The following is an 18,119-nucleotide window of genomic DNA, read 5'->3' on the forward strand; positions in this document are numbered from 1 at the left end:
AAGATGAGTACTGCTCAGTGGAATCAGCAGTCATAAGACCTAGTTTGATATTTTCCCCATGTGTGATCTTAGGCAAAACACTAATTTCTCTGAGCTTCACAATCTCTTCCACTACCGTAGTAATTGTAGATCTGTGGCCTCTGAGATTGCAGTATTAATTCCCCAAGAAGGAGGTGGTGGAACATTGAAATAATGATCCAAATGACTCATGCTTCCCTGTGTTCTCATCCACTTACAAAGTTATGTAGCTGCTTCTTTCTTCAGGAAAATGGTCTAATTTTTTTACCCCCTATCTCTCTGCTGTCCTTGTGATGTACTTTGATCAATAGAATGACAGAGGTGACATTGAGCGAGTTTCAGATCTTAGGGCTTAGAGAGCCTTGTGACGTCTGGTCTCACCTTCTTAGAACCCTGAGACCACCATATGGGGAGGAAGCCCAGTTTAGCCAAATGAAGGTGGAGAGGTCACATGGAGGAGAGCTGAGGCTCTCCAGACAACAGCCAGCACCAATTGCCAGACCTATGAGTGAGGCCATTTGGGACCTTCCAGTCTAACCATACCTCCAGCTAAATGCAGAAACATGAGTAAGTCCAAGCAAAACCAGCAGAGAAACTGTCCTGCCCTCCCATAAAATTGGGAGAAATAATAAATTGCTTCCAGTTTAAGCCACTACATGGTGATGTGGTTTGTTATGCAGCAATAGCTAATTAAAACAGAGAGATGAAGAGTGAGAAGGTTGTGATAAATAGACCTCCAGTTAGAAGTTGATTTGCCCGTGGCTTTCTTTCCTCTGCAGCTCCATTCTGATATCAAGCCCATCAGACACTTTTTGTTGTTGTTCTCATATTTTTCAATTCCAAGTTTCTATTTGGCTCTTCTTTATGCCATTTGGTTTATGACTGAGACTTTCTGTTTTTTCCATTGATTTCAGCAGTGTTCATGATTACTAGTTGGAGCTTTCTAAATAAAGGCTGCTTGAAAGTTTTTTGTCAGATAATTCTAACGTCTGTGTCACTGCTGTGTTAGCATCAGTTAATTATCTTTTCCCAAGGAATTGAGATTTTCCTGATTCTTAACATGCCAAGAAATTTTGGACTGTATTATGTACATTTTCCATATTATGTTCTGAGACTCTAGGACTTGTTCAAAGCCTATGGATAATGGATTTTTGTTTTTTGCATTCAGTCAACCTGGTTAGGTTCGGGCTGTGAGTTCTATGGCACTAGTAGCTCTTCTGAGGGCTCTGGTTCCTATGTCAGTGCAGTTTTCAAAGCCCTAGCAGTATTGTTTGGATCTGTCCCATGTGCATGTCACCCAGTGGTCAGTATGGCACCCAAGTGGAGTTCTCAGTTTTAGTTTGCTAATTCAGGTAAAATCCATGCATGCACAGGTTGAGGATAAAGCAAGGAATTTATATATAAAACAACAAAAACAAAACAACCCCACCGGTCGGTTCAGTTAATTGGAGTGTTGTCCCATGCACCAAAAGGTTGTGGGTTCAATTCCTGACCAGAGCACATACCTAGGTTGTGGGTTCCATCTCCGGTCGGTTGTGTATGAGAAAAAACTGATCGATGTTTCTCTCTCTCTCCTGTCCTCTCTCTCTAAAATCAATAAACATATCCTCGGGTGAGGATATTTAGAAAAACAACAACAAACACCTTTATGGGGTTGCTTTGCCAAGTTCCTTCCTCTTCATGATCTCCCTGCTACTTTTTGGTCTCCTGGGAACACTTTTCAGTCTCTGGGCCAAAAAGCGCCCTCTGCTGTACACGTCTATGACTTTGCCTACTTACATATTGGCCCAACAGAGAAAGAGAGGGCAAAGAGAGGAAAAAACCCCATGGGGGGTTGGTTCCAGCCTTTCGGAACGGAGGCACCATTGCCTGCAGAGGAAGGTTCCCCTCTCTCATAGTTTCAGCTCCTGAAGGCGTATGTGACTACCACAAGATTGCTGAGGGCTGGAGCATAGAAGAAGGGAGGAAAGGGAAGGGAAAGGAGGGAAAAGGGGAGGGAGGAGGAAAAGAAAAGAGGAAGGAAAAACAGAGGGTCTCCACACTGTCTCTGAGCATTAGGACTTCCCTTTCGAGTGTTGGAGCCAGAACTGGAAGGCATCTCTGGGAGCTCTCTTGTCTGCACACCGGTGCCCATTTTTGGTGTGTTGAATTCAGGCCATGAGTTGAGGGTCAGTGGATATGGTTTGGTGGTATTTCAAATTCTGGTATTCTTTCCCAATCTACTGCTCCTGTTTACTTTTCAGGCCTCAAGTAACTGCTCCATGCGCTCTGTCCAGGTTTTACAGCTGTACTCAGTGGGAGAGACTTGGGGAAGTGGCTTTCTCCAGCTTACCCATGGTGGGACATTTTCTAAATGCCAAATCTAGGTACTTAGGTAGGGTGAGGGTGACGGTAAGAGACAGAGGTAAGACCAGAAGTGGCCATGCTTGGCCAAAGCGTCTCATATGTCTTGTCATATGTCTCAAGGTGCCAGGACCCTTGCTTTGCCAGTGGCACATGCCTAGTTAACAGTTATGAAGCTAACTTTCCTAATGAGGAGGACCTGATTTTGGTAGCTGGGTAGGCTGAGGGTAGAGGAGAAAAGCTTGTTTCTTTTGACACCTTATCTGGTATTCAAGATTGTGGGTAAGCAATCATTTTGACCTAAGGTAGGTTTCTTGCCAAATTAAAAATAAAAATGCAACTCTCAACTATTGATCCATGGATTGAAGATGTGGGTTTTTTTTTTGGGGGGGAGGGGGGAGATGGGGTAATTCTTTTATTTAGGGAAAATCATCTCCCTTTGAATTTGTTTAATTGGAATCTATAATCTATCTTCTATTATCTATGTTTTTTCTATATTTCCTAAAATCTGATTTTAATTTTGGTTACAGCTTCTAAAGACCCACTCCCCAAAGTACTACTCGTACTAATACTTTGCATTAGATGACTCTCAGAATTTCACATAGGTTATGTCACTTGACCACTCTATTTGTGTATCTTTTCATCTATAAAAATGAAGATAGTGGAACAGTTCTTCTCTAAGGTCACTTCCAGCTGTAACTTCATTTGATTCTACAAAATACCCTTTTCCCTGCCAGCCTGAATTGGGTTTATCTGCCAGTGAAATAAAATAAGCATCCATCTGTTGGGGCTTATAAAGGTGATAATTAATCACATGGTTGATAATTAATTATATCCCTTTCCCCCTCTGAGTTCTGAACTGATTTAGAGGTAGACACAGATGTCAGGTAGAAATCATAATACCAGTGTTATTGTTAGAAATGCTGTTTGGAGTACAGGACTTGGAGGTATGTCCAAATAGAGATTCCTACTTAGTTTTTCCTCCAAACAACTTTTCTACCCACTAAACAACTGGTCTCCCCAGACAAGTCCAGAGCCTGCCCAGCAAGTCTCTCCACGGGGGACTTGAGCGCATGCTTGAATAGGGACATGGCAGGTTGGCCCCTTCCAAGCATCGGGGCTAGGCATGCTCAGTCCTATGTCCCAGTCAGATGGGTCACTTCTATTATGAGGAAAGAAAGAAGAGGAGGTGACCATTTTTACTTCTAGTACTGCCCACTCCTGGGACTCAATATTCCCTCCCCTCTGAAAACTGGAAGAGCAAGTTGTCCCGGTTTTAGTGTCCCAGGAGCCCCCTCAGTCCCAGACTCACTAGGATGACTGGTCACCCTAACTCCAAATCTACCACAAATCCAGATCCTTTAAAATCCTTTTTACCTGCTTTATCATACTGAAGACCATTTTTAATAACCTGTGTGTCCATGGAGGATGCTCCCTTTTCATTAAGCCCTTGTGTTCTTTCCCGCTCAAACTGATTACCTACAAGGACATGATTGTATCATTTATTGAGGAACTCAGTATATGTAGGCACCATGCCCAGACCTTTACATACATTGTTTCTGTTTTAGTCAACTCAGGCTGATATAACAAAAATACCACGGACTGGTGGCTTAAACAACAAACATTTATTTCTCATAGTCCAAGATCAATGTGTCTATAGAGCTGGTGTCTGGTGAGGGTTTATTTCCTGGCTTGTAGACAGCAGCCTTCTCACTATATGTCCACATGGCTGAAGGGAGAGAGGAAGTAAGCTCTCTCCTGTCTCTTTTTATAAAGTGCACTAATCCCATCATGAGGGCTCCACCCTTGTGACCTAATCACCTCCCAAAGGCCACATCGTCAAATACCATCACCTTGGGGCTTAGAATTTTGGAGGGCCCAAACATTCAGTCTACAGCAAGTGTCCTTTGATCTTCATTATAATCTTATTATTAATATTTTTACCACGTTAGAGATGAGAGAACTGAGGTCTGGGAATGTTGATAATTCACCTGATTTAATACAGCTAGTCAATGAAAAGGCCAGGATTTGAACCCTGTTGGTCTAACTTTTGAGCCCGCACACATAACCTCTGACAGGTACAGCCTGTGGAAAAGTTAGCGGAAATTTCCAAGGGAGACTTTTGTTTCTCTGAGTTTAAGGGCGGGGTGAAAACACTGTGGTTTCTTAAGCATCCTCCTGTGTGCAGGAGGCAGCATCGCACAGCGGTTATGTTCGTCAGTCTGGAGCCGGAATGCTGAGTTGAAACTCCAGCGTGGCCGCTTACCATGCTCCTGCCATAGACCTTTATGCCGTTTGCCTGGCAATCTTACCAGGTTATCTCCCATCTCTGGGCTTCCCTTTCCTTATCATAAGAGCTAACAGGTACTTCGTAGGGTCCTTGCAAGGTCAAGATAACACTGCAGATGAAGTGCTCAGTACCTGGCTCACATATGAACTCAGTACATGGTAGCGAGTATTACTATTATTGATGGTTTGGGCATGGTGTCGTAGTTTCCACCTCTGCTGTAACTTTAAATCTTTCAAATTTTGATTTTTCATTCTGCCTCCGCCATGCAGTTTTAATGAAAATCCTTTCTTGGCCAGAGCACTGCTGGCTGAGAACTCCGTTTGGAACCCATTCAGGAAACTGACCCCGCTGGAACCCACCCCATTCTTCTCCTCCGAGTTTCTGTTAATTGCCATCTGGCTATTTTTAGTTTCTTCTAGCGTGTGCTGGGTGCAAGCAGGGAGAGTCCATCCTGCTGAGGGTGTGGGGCGGTGCGAGCAGTAGGGTTTTAATTTGGAAATGTTTTGACACTTCATTTGTCAGGGCACCAGTTGCTGGAAACTTGTGAAAATAAGCAGGAGCCGGGGGCTTTTTTATTTTTTAATCAGCGTTTTTCAGAGGAGAGAATCCCCAGTCGCAACAGCTGCTTAGTGCATTCAGATGTGAGGTTGGCTCAGGCAGGAGGGGTTCAGGGATTTGAAGGCTTCAAAGAAAACATAAACAACAACAAACATGCAAAGCAACCTGTTCGGATAGTCGGCTGGTGTTCAGATGTGCAGAGGCTTAAGGCTCTTCTGCCCTGAGCTTTCCTTGGGCTTATCAGCAGTCTGGTCCGAGGCTCTTGAGTTCATCTCTAATCTGAGGCTCTTGAGTTCATCTCTAATCCTGCTGTGCAGTTCTCCTCCCGCTTGAAAGCACCACACACCTTTGGTTAACCTGGTGCACGAATGGGGCCTGACCTTGACCATCAGTGGGAATAAAGGCTGCAGCACAGTAGTCCGTCTGCATGTCATGAAATAGCTCTTGCTCCCTTACATTTTTATAAACCTCTTTAATGAGGTATGGATCACATTCAAAAAGCGGTACATATTTAATGCATACAACTTGATGAGTTTGGAGATAAGCATACATTCGCGGAATCATCACCACAATCCATGCTATTACCATATCCATCACTTCCAAAAGATTCATTCTGCCGTTATAAGGACCTAACATACGATCTACCCTCTCAGAAGGTTAATTTTGTGTTGCCTGGGCTGGCTGAGGGATCTTATATAATTAAAATAGAAGAGCACTTGGAAGATGGGGTGGTTTCATATGGCCTCTTTGTAGATGTCCTGTGATATAGGGGACACTGTCAAACCCTGTACAGAAGCCAAGGTTCATGAGAGGTTCTGTATCATAAGGAGTCCATCCCCCCCTCTCCCCCCCCTGGATTAATTCTCTGTAATAGAGGTTGAAGAGAGAGGTAGAAAATGGACTTCAGTCCTAGCTGCTCTCTTTGGCTTCTCAGCCCTTAGAAGGACTCTGCATGGATTTCCCGATGGTGAATGGGAAGGAGATGGCATGTCTGTGCCAGGGTTCTCCTGAACTTAAATAGAATCTCCTCCTGAAAGGGGACTAGAAGAAGACGCCAGAGTCAGCCGAGGAACGTGCTTTCATCTGGTGTGAAAGCAAAGGGCAGCTTTCAAGGACAGCCAAGAAGACTGAATACGCAGTGGTCACGGGCTACTTTCAGGGCATTTGGGAAAGAGGGAGCTGGGGCTTTAACGCAACAGATGATGACTTGTGACCTTAATCTTTCTGAGATTATTTTTAATTTGGGATTAGAATACAACACACGGTGGCCGGAAGAACTCAGTGAGCTACCATGTGCACAGTCTCAGCACGGCATCCGAAGGCTGTGGGCATAGCTAGGGAATCTGAGTCAGAAATCACTGGCACTGCAAGGCTATGGCTGACGTAGGCTTGTTCAGATAAACTAGGTCATGCTACTGTAACAATCAACTCTCAGACCTCAGTGATTTAAACCAACATACTTATGTCCATGTCCGTTATGGGTTAGCAAAAGGTTGTGCTCTCTCATTCTCGCTCCCAGAGCCAGGCTGAAGGAACAGCCTCCTTGTGACACATACTAGTTCCTGTCACAGAGAGAAGGGGAGGGGCAAATCACACCCCTAGTTCTCAAATCTTCCTCCTGAAAATGACCCCTGTCACTAATGACCACATTACACAGGCTGAAGCAAGACATGTGACCACTGCTAATTTCCAAAGGGCAAGGGAGTGCCGTTCTGCTAGGAGCCCATAAGGAGAACGAGAAGTATTTGGTTAATGGCACTAATAACTATCATAACAGATGGCACTTTTGCAAAATCATTAAAGAAGGGACAGATTGCTAAGGTGATATTCTCAGCGCATCATCTGTGCATGGGAGGAAACTAGGAAAACAAGAGGGGGTTTGGAGGATTAATATTGCACTGATAGGGTTATTGGTTGACTTACTAGTAACTTCTGCCTGGTGGATTGCCTACCCACTGAATGCAAGGTGTTGTAGAACGTTCCTGGGGTTGAATTTCTAAACCTTTTCCATTGCCTCTAAGACAACATTGTGAAGGGCCAATTGGGAGCAACTACCGACTTTGCAAAGGCTTACATGGAAGGCTCTATGCAACAGTGTAACTTCTAAAGTAATGCTTTTGCTTTAATATCTGCTTTCCAGGATAAGAAGGTAAGTAGAAAAAAAGAGGATAAAGTCAGGAAGAACAGTTAAATTGGACAAAACAATCAAAGAATAAGCAGTTCAAAGTACTGTACTAAAACCTAGTCTTTTCTGGCAACGAACCAGGAAGTGGGCTCCAGTGAACTCAGAGCTTGTACCTAAACCCTCTTTTCATGTACTTTCCTAAATCTGTGCTATTGACACCGTCACTCAGCTTCAGAGTGACGAATTTCTAAGTTCCAGAAACCCAGAAAAGACAGAATCACAGAAAGCTGTCAATAAACATGGTGGATTTCATATAACTAGCACCGTTGCTAGGTTCCCTGAACCACAGATCAAGAGGCCCAGGCTTACATGCTAGTCCTTGATTAGGGAGGGCAACCTTGGGAAAGCAGGAGTTAGGGAAAGGGGAGCCAGGCAGGGAAGGAGGGGGCGTAAGTGTAAGCAAGTCTGTCCCTGAGCTGGCCACATGTATGAGGAACTGATTGTCCCAGGTCACAGGATAGCTACAAAGAGGCCATGTGAAACCACTCCATCTTCCAATAGTTCGTCCATGGGAAGAAAAAAGGAATGATTTATCCATTGGCTGCCATCTCCCATTTGTCAAAAGTTAATGTCCCCACCCCGCTGGCATGGCTCAGTGGTTGAGCGTCAACCTATGAACCAGGTGGTCACAGTTTGATGGCCCATCAGAGCACAAGCCAGGGTTGCGGGCTCGATCCCCAGTGTGGGGCATGGAGGAGGCAGCCGATCAGTGATTCTCTCTCATCATTGATGTTTCTCTCTCTCCCCTTCTCCTTTCCTCTCTGAAATCAATAAAAAATACATTTTTTAAAGTTAATGTTCCCAGAGGGTACTCCCTTGCCCCACAAGGGTGCACGTGCATGAGTGCCGAGTGGGTGCTGTGGGTCCTGTCTCCTGCCTCACAGGAACCCTGTGGTGGGAGGCGAGGGATGGAAGGCGTGTGGCATGAGCAAGGTGAGCACTGCTTGGCTGTGCCGCGAGGATCTAGAAGCCCCTGCAGCAGATCCTTGGGCAGTAGTAGCTGTAGTGGCAGCGGTGGCAGCAGCGAAACTCAGCTCCAGTTTTAGAGATCAGCACAAGCCAATTCTAAAGCCTCTCTGGCTGAGAGCAAGGCACGTGTTCCATTCTGGCACGGTACAAAACGGAATATGTGACAGTAGTTTCCCCTTATCCGTGGTTTCGCTTTCTGTGGTTGTTACCCACAGTCACCACGGTTCAAACACATTACATGGAAATTTCCAGAAATAGACAATTCGTGCATTTTAAATCGCGCTCTGTTCTGAATAGCATGATAAAATCTCACACCATCCTGCTCTGTCCCCATGTCAAAGGGATTTGTATCATCCCTTTGTCCAGCATATCTAGGCGGTATGCGTTCCCCACCTGTCAGTCACTTGTAGCATCGTGGTTATCAGGCTGACCGTCACGGTATCACAGTGTTTGTGTGCAAGTGATCCTTATGTTACTCAGTAATGGCCCCAAATTAATTCTCATATTTTATCACAGTATATTGTTATAATTGTTCTGTTTATTCTTATTCTTAATCTGTTACATGGCCTAATATATAAATTTAATTTTATCATAGGCATGTATGTATAGGAAAAAAACATATAAGGTTCAGTATTATTTGAGGTATCCACTGGGCATCTTAGAATGTATTCCCTGAAGGTGAGGGTGGACTTTTGTATTATACACATCACCCAAGTCAGGAACCTGGAGGGGATCAATCTAGACGTTTTTTTTTTCCTTTTCAGTCTCCAAATTCTTTAGTGTCTACTACCTCAGCAATTTTGCAACTCTTCCATTCCCCTTTGTTCCACGCTAATTTTAGTTCTCACTTTTTTTTTTAAAATCTTTCCTGGAATATTGCAAACGTTTTCCAATTAGTTGCTCTACTTGTACCAGTTATCTTTGGCTTAAGTAGGAGGAAATTCCCACTCAAATTGGCTGACACAGTCAGAGGTAGTGCGACCTGGAGGTGTTTAGTCCAGTTACTCTGAGCACCACAGCCACACTCAGGAGAGGAGGCATCTTCTCTGCTACCTGTATCAGAGGGAGGAAGTCTGCCAGGAGCCACCAGCAGACTTCCCCTCAGTCTCATTAACAACATTGTTTCACACACCCGAGCCTGAACCCATCACTAGCAAGAAGAACCAAACCATCTATGATTGCCCTAGACCAGTGGTCGGCAAACTCATTAGTCAACAGAGCCAAATATCAACAGTACAGCGATTGAAATTTCTTTTGAGAGCCAAATTTTCTAAACTTAAACTTCTTCTAATGCCACTTCTTCAAAATAGACTCGCCCAGGCTGTGGTATTTTTGTGGAAGAGCCACACTCAAGGGGCCAAAGAGCCGCATGTGTCTCGCGAGCCACAGTTTGCCGACCACGGCTCTAGACCAATCAGAGCCCCTCCCTAGGACTGGGGAATGGATAACCACATTGACGACAGGAAATGCTCAATAAAACTGAGGTTGTGGCCGGAAGGAGGAAGGGACTAGTGTTGGTTAGGAACCATCCTGTCTGCTCTGCTGCCTCTGATCTTGTGCCCTCCAACCCAGGTCCCGAGAATGATGCTGTTGAAATGCAACTGTGCAGTCGTTCTACTGTGGAAAACGTTTTCATGATCTCTCTTTGCTTAGGGATCAAGTCTAAGTTCTGAGTCTTGCATATAAGACCGTCTATGAATAAGCATCTGCTAGTTTCTCCAGCGTTTGCTCTTGCCCTGTTCATGTCTCAGCCATACTCCTGCATCCACCTCTAAGACACACATTGTGCTCCTGGGGAAATTTACTGTCTTCTCACAGTGACTGGCTCTATCCATCTTAGGTGCCTTTTTTCATGTGGATCCATCTTCCTGGAGCTGCTGCCCTTCTCATCATTCAAATGGTACCACATTGACTCATTTTTCAGTGTTCATTACCCAGGCCACCTCAAATCTTTCCAGAACTCTTAGTAGAGTACATTATTCCTCCTCCATACTTTGTGCCCTTTAAATATTTCTAACATTGCCACTGTCGCACATTATTGTACTACTTTCTTTTTCTTTTTTCTTTAATCCTCACCTGAGGATATTTTTCCCATTGATTTTTAGAGACAGTGGAAGGGAGGGAGAAAGGGGGAGAGAGAGAGAAACATCCATGTGAAAGAGACACATTGATTGGTTCCCCCTCCCCCCAACCTCTGGCACACGCTCCCACCAGGGCTGGGATCCGAGCTGCAAACCAGGAACATGCCTTTGACCGGGAATTGAACCTGAGACCCTTCAGTGCATGAGCCGATGCTCTAACCACTGAGAAACACCAGCCAGAGCTGTACCACTTTCTTGCATATGTCTTTCTCCTTCCCAGGCAGTCATGCTGCTGTATTCATCTTTGAATTCCCAGCACCTAGCAGTGCTCGGCACAGTGGGTAACAGGAGATACTTAGTAGATGTCTGGTGAATGATTGAGAGCCTAAGGGTTTGAGCTGAGTAAGCTAGCCTGAGTCTATTGGCAGCATATGAAGGGGTTAATCGAGATGAGATGAACTAAGAGTGATCAACATACTTTATATTTTCTATCATACTAAAGGAAAATAGTTGGAGAACTGGTAAAAGGGTGGTTCAAAGATTAGTGATGGGTTTACTAGTACTGTCTTCTGCCAGAAGACCAGACAGGGTGAGACAGGGGTGCTCACATGCATGGATTCTGCATTATTGAAATACAGGCAGCCCTTTGGTTGAAAGCAAATTTCACTGCACCACAGATGTAGAGTTTTGTCTTATATGGAGCTGTCACTGCAGAAATTTTCAGTCCTAATTAAAGTGCTAATTATCTGAACAGGATTCAAATCTAAGCTGCAAAAGCCATAAAGGGATCTCTTCTGCAGCCCTGGAGATGATGTGGAATTTTCCTTCCCTGACAAAATCCCGAATAAGAGATGTAATGGGCGGCAAAAGGCTGTGCACTCTGTGCTCATTCTGTTACTGCCTAGAAGTTGTTCAGTCAAATAGTTTGGATACTGAATGAGTTGGATGCAGTCTATGGAGATAGGGAGCCCCTGGCAGGTAACAATGGTGATAAAAGTATGTGACACTGGCCAGGCTGGTGTGGCTCGGTGCTTGAGCATCGACCTATGAGCCAGAAGGTCACGGTTCGATTCCCAGTCAGGGCACATGACTGGGTTGCGGGCTCAATCCCCAGTGTGGGGTGAGCAAGAGGCAGCTGGTCAATGATTCTCTCTCATCATTGATGTTTCTCTCTCTCTTCCTTGACCTCTGAAATCGATATATATATATATATATATATATATATATATATATATATATATATATAAAAGAACATAATACTGTACAAGAGCATCAGGTACATGTGTGGTTAAGTGGAGGTGTCTACAGGTGTAATAAAATAATGGCTGGCAGAAGCAATGATGGCAGTGATGACAGTAGACGTGCCCGGGTGGGTGGGCCATAGAATTTAGGAGGGTAAGGCACACAAAAATGGCAGTTGGTGTATTGCAATTCAGAGCAGCCATTGATATATGCTCAATAAAATGAAGAAAAATGAATAAATAATAACTGGCATAACTTGAGGAATTTATTGTGGGATAATCAGGACCTCAATATTGGAAGATAATTATAAAAATGCTGGGGTGAAAAGAAAGTTAATGTGACCAATATTACTGTAGCCTCAACAGTACAAAGACTAACTTAGAATTGAAGATGAGGGGAGTGGCTAAAGCATAAGGTTTGCATTAGATTCATTTGGTTTTCTATCTCATTTCTGGAATTTATTTAGTGCATGACTTGAACTCCATCTTATTCTCAATCTCTTTATCTACCATATGGAGGAAATGATTATATCCACATTATACTAGTAGAGTTGTCATTACAAGGAAACAAGCCTACAAAGTACTAAACAGGCATAGCACATAGTAAGTATAAAACAAGTGGTACATATTTACTTATTTTTACTCTATTATTCAAGGGTAGTTTCATTTCACACTTTCATAAGGACTTGGATATTTCTTGTTAATTTTGAGCTAGTTAATCCAATGAAATAGCTTTGAACCCACTTGGAGCTTTTTTTAGCCCTGTCCAAACATTCTGCAGGGTTTCTTTGCTCAGGAAACCACAAGAGCATGTAATTAAAATAATCTGTACAAGCAAAATGATGATCCTAATATTTAAATATTTTTAAAGTTACTTTAATTACAAATAAATTCATAGAACTTTTGGCCACTATTCCATGGACCAACTGTTGACTTTTTCCTATTAGTCCTGGCAGGGATTTCACATCACTTTCTGGTGTTCTCACATATAAGCCCCAAATTAATCATGTCTACAGTTACTGCCTGTGTAGCCAGGGGCAGCTGCAGATGAATTCTCTCTCTAGAGGAACATTGTGCACAAGAACTAACTGTATTATAATAGCATGGTAAATGGCAATGTCAAAAGCAAGTTATCCTTTAAAGGATGCTTAAGATCCCTAGTTTGGAGTGGATGTGCTATGCTGGTAGAAGGTGCTTTTTCAAGGCAGTAACATATTTGCACTGTATTTTCTAGATCATGACTCTGTTCCCTATTTGTGGTGCTCAGACACAGTATTATTTATTCAGTTTGTTCAACAGACCCCATGTTATATCAGAGAATCAGTAGTAAGTGAGAAACAGATGGCGGTCTCTGCCTTAATAAAGCTCAGAATACAGGGGAGGGAGCACATATTAATCAAATATCAGTCCTTGAAAGGAACATTATAACTGTTATGAGTGTTATGAAGGAGGGTCTGAGGAGGTGGTGATAAGAAAGCACCAACAGGAGGACTTTACTTAAGACTGGAAGAGGAGCAAAGATGAGAGAAGTCTTTCCTGATGGGAGTTGTTTGGGGATCTGAAGGATGAGTTGTATACCAGCCAGGGTGCCTGCAGGAGAGAGATGGCATGCATGACAGGGTGGTTTAGAAGAGTTAAATAATGGGACTCTTTACAAAGCCTTGGGCAGAGGTAATGGAACCAACATGGATGGTGAAGCACCCTGGAACTAGCAAGGGTAGGTATCTATTACCACCACTAGGCCTAATGGGGCAAAAGGAAGAGGTAATTACTGGACACCTGAGAGAAGGGTGATATCTGTAAGAGATGGAATCCCAACAAGAGCTGTGGCTCTTTGTGGGGCACAACCAATCTGTTGTTTCTTCCAGAAAGGAAGAAGCCAGGAGAGTAAATCATCTGACCTCACTGTTCTTACTCCCTCTGACCACTTGATGTCTTTTCTCTTGACTGATCTCAACTAGAGTCCAAAGGAATCCCATTGCTGTAGTCCTTATAGGTCAGCCTCTTAACAAAGAGCAAGATGGAGAAGAGTGGAGACTAGATCTGGAGAAGCAAATTGAAAAGATCTAGCAAAATGAGCATTGTAATAGTTTCAACAATAAAGTTTTTTAAAAAAAATACATCAAAAGGGTGAACATTGAGTAGACAAAATAAAAATTACCATAGACACATACCACAGAGTGTAGTGAGGAGCATCCCAGGCAAAGGGAACACCATATACGAGGGCCCTGTGGCAGAAAGGAGCACAGAGCCTTCCAAGAAGGCCTGTGTCAGGGCAGAAGGCTAACTCAGGTAGTCAGAGGAGGGACGCAAGGGACATGCTTGGATCAGAATCAATGAGAAAGGGCAGAGATCATGAAGAGAGACAGGGTAGAAAGTATCATGTCTGTGTGAGGTGACTTGAAAGCCAAGAAATATCAACTAGGCCAGGAAGCAGAAGATGAGGTTGAGTGAAACAGTTCAGGATATAAGGCAAGGGCATCCTGAGCTCATCCTCTTTGAGTGCAAACTTTGCGATACCAGGAACACTCCCAAAGTCCAAATGACTGGCAAAAGTCATAAGCCTTTTCCAGAGATATTTCATGGTGAGGTTGGAATTAGGAGACTGCCATATTGAATCATCCCACTCAGCCATTTAGTCACAAATATTTATTAATGGTTTTTATGTTTCCCAGTGTGCTAGGTGTTAAGAGATAAATGAGGTGACTCTTGTTTTTTGAGAGCTCAAAGGCCAAGTAGGGAAGATAAACACGTAAGGAAATATTTGCAATATCCTATAGTAAGTGCTATTTCCAGTTGCCAGAGAGCCCAACCTAGACTTACTGGGGAGGTGAGGTAAAGCTCCCATGATGTGTGGTATCTGAGCTGGGTCTTGAGTTCCCCAGGTAGAAAACTGAGAGGAGGTGCATCTTTTTTGGTGGTCATGGATTGTACTCTCCAACTTACAGCCTCCACTCCCTAAATAGCAGTCATAGGTGTTCTTGCAATGGACCAGGGATCATCAAAGACGATGCATTTCCTAGGGAGGATGAGGAGAAGTGAATATTGGTATTTCTAAAAGTGTAGACAGCCTGACAGCAAATTCCGGAGCCTGGGTGACATTTAAAATTGGTTAATGCTCCTAATTACCAAACCCTAGGAAACCATATGGAATCCAGCCACAGCTCTAGAATTAATAGAAGCCAGCACTGTGAGCCCATTGCTAGCAGCATGTTCTCTTCAAATAATGGCACAGGATCTGTGTCAGCACAGTGTGAGGTCGCAGTTAACACAAATACGTACAACCTCTTGATATTTCCTATTTTTTGGAAAATTTTTCCAGCTATCAAAGTAAAAAAAAAAAACCACACAAAAAAAAACCTCCAAAAACTTAGCTAAGTTTTCCTACAAAAAGTAGAATTTTTTCTCCTTGTCAAACATTGCCTACTGGTATTGCTGTGTTAAAATGTCACATTTGTAAAGATGAATTGAAGTAAGCGATGTGTGATTTTATGGAACATGAGCTTGGAAGGCAGAAGTGTCCAGATTCAACTCTTAGCTCCTGTACTTCCTGCAACATGAACTTGGGCTGGTTGTTCAGTGTCTCTGATTTTCAGGTTTGTCGTCTATAAAGTAGGCATAATGATGCTGTCTACTCATGTGTTTGTTGTAAGGATTTAGTCAAATTAAATGGCCTGCTCAGAGTTAGTTCTAAAAGATGCTGAGAAGAAGTCACTGATGAGACAGAAAGACAATGACCTGAAATGTAATGACCAGACAAGGCCCCAGCTTCAGCATTATTTGGGGAGAAGGGTGTACCCTGCACCCTTGCCTGTCAGCATGTAGGTCTAAGTGTCGGACTTTTTGTACCAGTGAGTGATAGTTTTCTTGACTTCAGTCCCAGGTCTGAGCACAGAGAATAAAAGAAAAGTTTCTGTTCATTCCATCTGTCCACTGCCTTAATACTCTCCATATAAACCTCCCAATTTTGTGGAGGGAACTTTTTGTGGAGGGAACTGGTAAAACAACAACAACAACTCACTTTTGGATTTCTAAAGATTTTATGTTCAGTTATTTCTGAAATTTTTTATATATATGCCCTGATGCATGAAATTCATGCAAGAGTAGGCCTTCCTTCCCCCGGCTGCTGGCACCGGCTTCCCTCTGGCACCCAGGACCCAGGCTTCCCTCCGGCCACTGGCAGTCACCTGGGACCCGGGCCTCTCTTGCAGCCCCGGCTTCATCCGGAAGGACGGAAGGATGTCCAAAAGGACGTCCGGTCTAATGAGCATATTACACTTTTATTATTATAGATAAAATGTAATATATAACGATATATATAATTCTAATAATTGTTGGAGACCGTGTTTGCTTTGTTCATGCTGACTGACTTGGTAAGCAAGCTCATTCACAACACTCTGCTTTTCTTGGCCCTCAACACCCTAAAAGTAACCCATGCTACAAAAACTATAATAATAATAGCAACAATTTGAAAACACCAGTTGTGTGCCCGGTGCTTTGCACACACTTCATGTTACTTAATCCCTACAGCAAACCTTAAGAAGTGGATATTAATAACCACTGTTTAACAGAAGAGAAAAAGGAGTCTCACAGAGACTCCTAACTTGGCCCCAGTAAGACCACTTATAGTAAGTATCAGAGCCAGCACTTACGTCTGATTCCAGTGCTCAAGGTTGGGGTGGCGCCAACAGCCAAGCACCTATTTGTGTTTTCACCCCATTTTTGTCTTCTCCTTTCCTTCCAGGTCGTTCTAGATGTTGGTTGTGGAACAGGAATCCTGTCATTTTTTGCTGTACAGGCTGGAGCCAGGAGAGTCTACGCAGTTGAAGCCAGCTCAGTAGCACAATATGCTGAGGTGAGTGGTATTTTTACAGCAGCTACTCTCTAAGTCTTCGTAAGCTTCAGGGGACTCAGTGATGGACTCTTCCAGGTAAGTAATTTAGAAGAATTTTTTATACCAGTTTGATTTTTTTTTCCTATTGAGATGTTACTGGTGAAAGAGCCCAACTTCACTGTAGTGATTGATATGAAAACAATTGTTTTTAAAATGTCACGATATTGAAAATATAACACAACTTTCTCCTCATCCACTAGATGGAGAGAGAGAGAGAGAGAGAGAGAGAGAGAGAGAGAGAGAGAGAGGTATTGATGTGAGACACATCGATTGGTTGCCTCCTGAACAACCCCCAACTGGGGCTGGGGATCTAATCTGCAACCGAGGTGCGTGCCCTTGACCGGGAATCGAATTTGAGACCGGTGCACCGTCTGACGCTCTGACCACTGATCATACCAGCCCGAGCGGTGAATGTTTTATCTTTAATGACCTACCAAGGTGAGGAGCCAGATCTCCCTGGAGCTAGGTTTATTTTATTTCTAAGTGCTGTACTGACAATATTTTACTTTTGGTTTAAGGGGCTGCTGCTACATGGTTGATCTCAGACAGGTGTCTGCATTTCAAGGAGCTTTTTCAGACTTTATGTTCTAATTGGAGGACAGGGAGATGCTTTGTTTTAAATATAGTGCTCTGTTATCGTTATGAATTGTGTACAAACAGAAAATAAGTCAACGTCAAGAGTCGGGTGGTAATGGCTTTGGGTAATATCTGTGTATGATAACAACCCAGGTAAGCTGCAGAGTTTGGATGTGTGCGTGTACTCGTGTGAACGGGACAGTGGTCTTGACATTCACACGTGAAAGAAGCCCGAATTTTAATGAGGGATAGAGAGCATGACGGAGAGAGAGGAAAGCTTGGCTGCTGCTTCTGGATGAGCACCATGAACATTTCCTCCAACCCTGCTCCCCTGGTAGCTCTGAGGGATATTGGTTTGGGATGGAGGGAGTAGAGCGGGACTGAGACAAGAAGCCCGGTAGGCATGCTTGGTAGGAAAGACTGCCAGCGCCTCATGGCTGGAGGGTCATTGCACTCTTTTTCCTTCTTTCGGCAAGTCTCGGATAAAAATTGTTTGGCCATTTGCTTCTTCCACAATTCTTGAGAGTCATTTTCAGTAAGTGTTGGCTGCACACAAAAGAATATTTGTTAAATGTGTACAGTGTAAAAGGATGACAATGCAATGAATGTGTGCCCGCACCTCTTTTAAGAAACAGGCTCTTGGCATTTCCATTCAAGGTCTGTGTGTCTTTTCCTGATCACTTCTCCTTTCTGCCCTAAAGAGAGTTAACCACTACTTTGTTTATCATTCTTTTGTTGTTTTTATAGTTTTCCCACATATGTTTCTGTCCCTAAAAACAAACCTGTATGAACTTTCCAAAAAATGGAATTATAACATATGTGATCTTCTGCAATTGACTTTTTAAAATCCAACATTGTCATGTGTGGGGAGGGGTGTGGGATGGGAATGGGGGGATGAGGACAAATATGTGATACCTTAATCGATAAAGAAATTTAAAAAAATAATAATAAAAAAAATCCAACA

The 18,119-nt window shown here is 43.4% G+C and overlaps 1 protein-coding gene across 1 annotated transcript in view; it reads left to right on the forward strand.

The window, feature by feature from the left end:
• The window catches only part of LOC103289210 (histone-arginine methyltransferase CARM1-like), a 225,313-nt gene that overhangs the window by 126,916 nt on the left and 80,278 nt on the right, over window positions 1–18,119 (forward strand). The window contains exon 5 of the mRNA XM_028150526.2: window positions 16,430–16,540. Within this exon, the coding sequence (XP_028006327.1) occupies window positions 16,430–16,540 (111 nt within the window). The remainder of the gene's footprint in view (window positions 1–16,429; window positions 16,541–18,119) is intronic.

The sequence above is a fragment of the Eptesicus fuscus genome, chromosome 15 (genome assembly GCF_027574615.1).
Source record: "Eptesicus fuscus isolate TK198812 chromosome 15, DD_ASM_mEF_20220401, whole genome shotgun sequence".
NCBI lineage: Eukaryota > Metazoa > Chordata > Mammalia > Chiroptera > Vespertilionidae > Eptesicus > Eptesicus fuscus.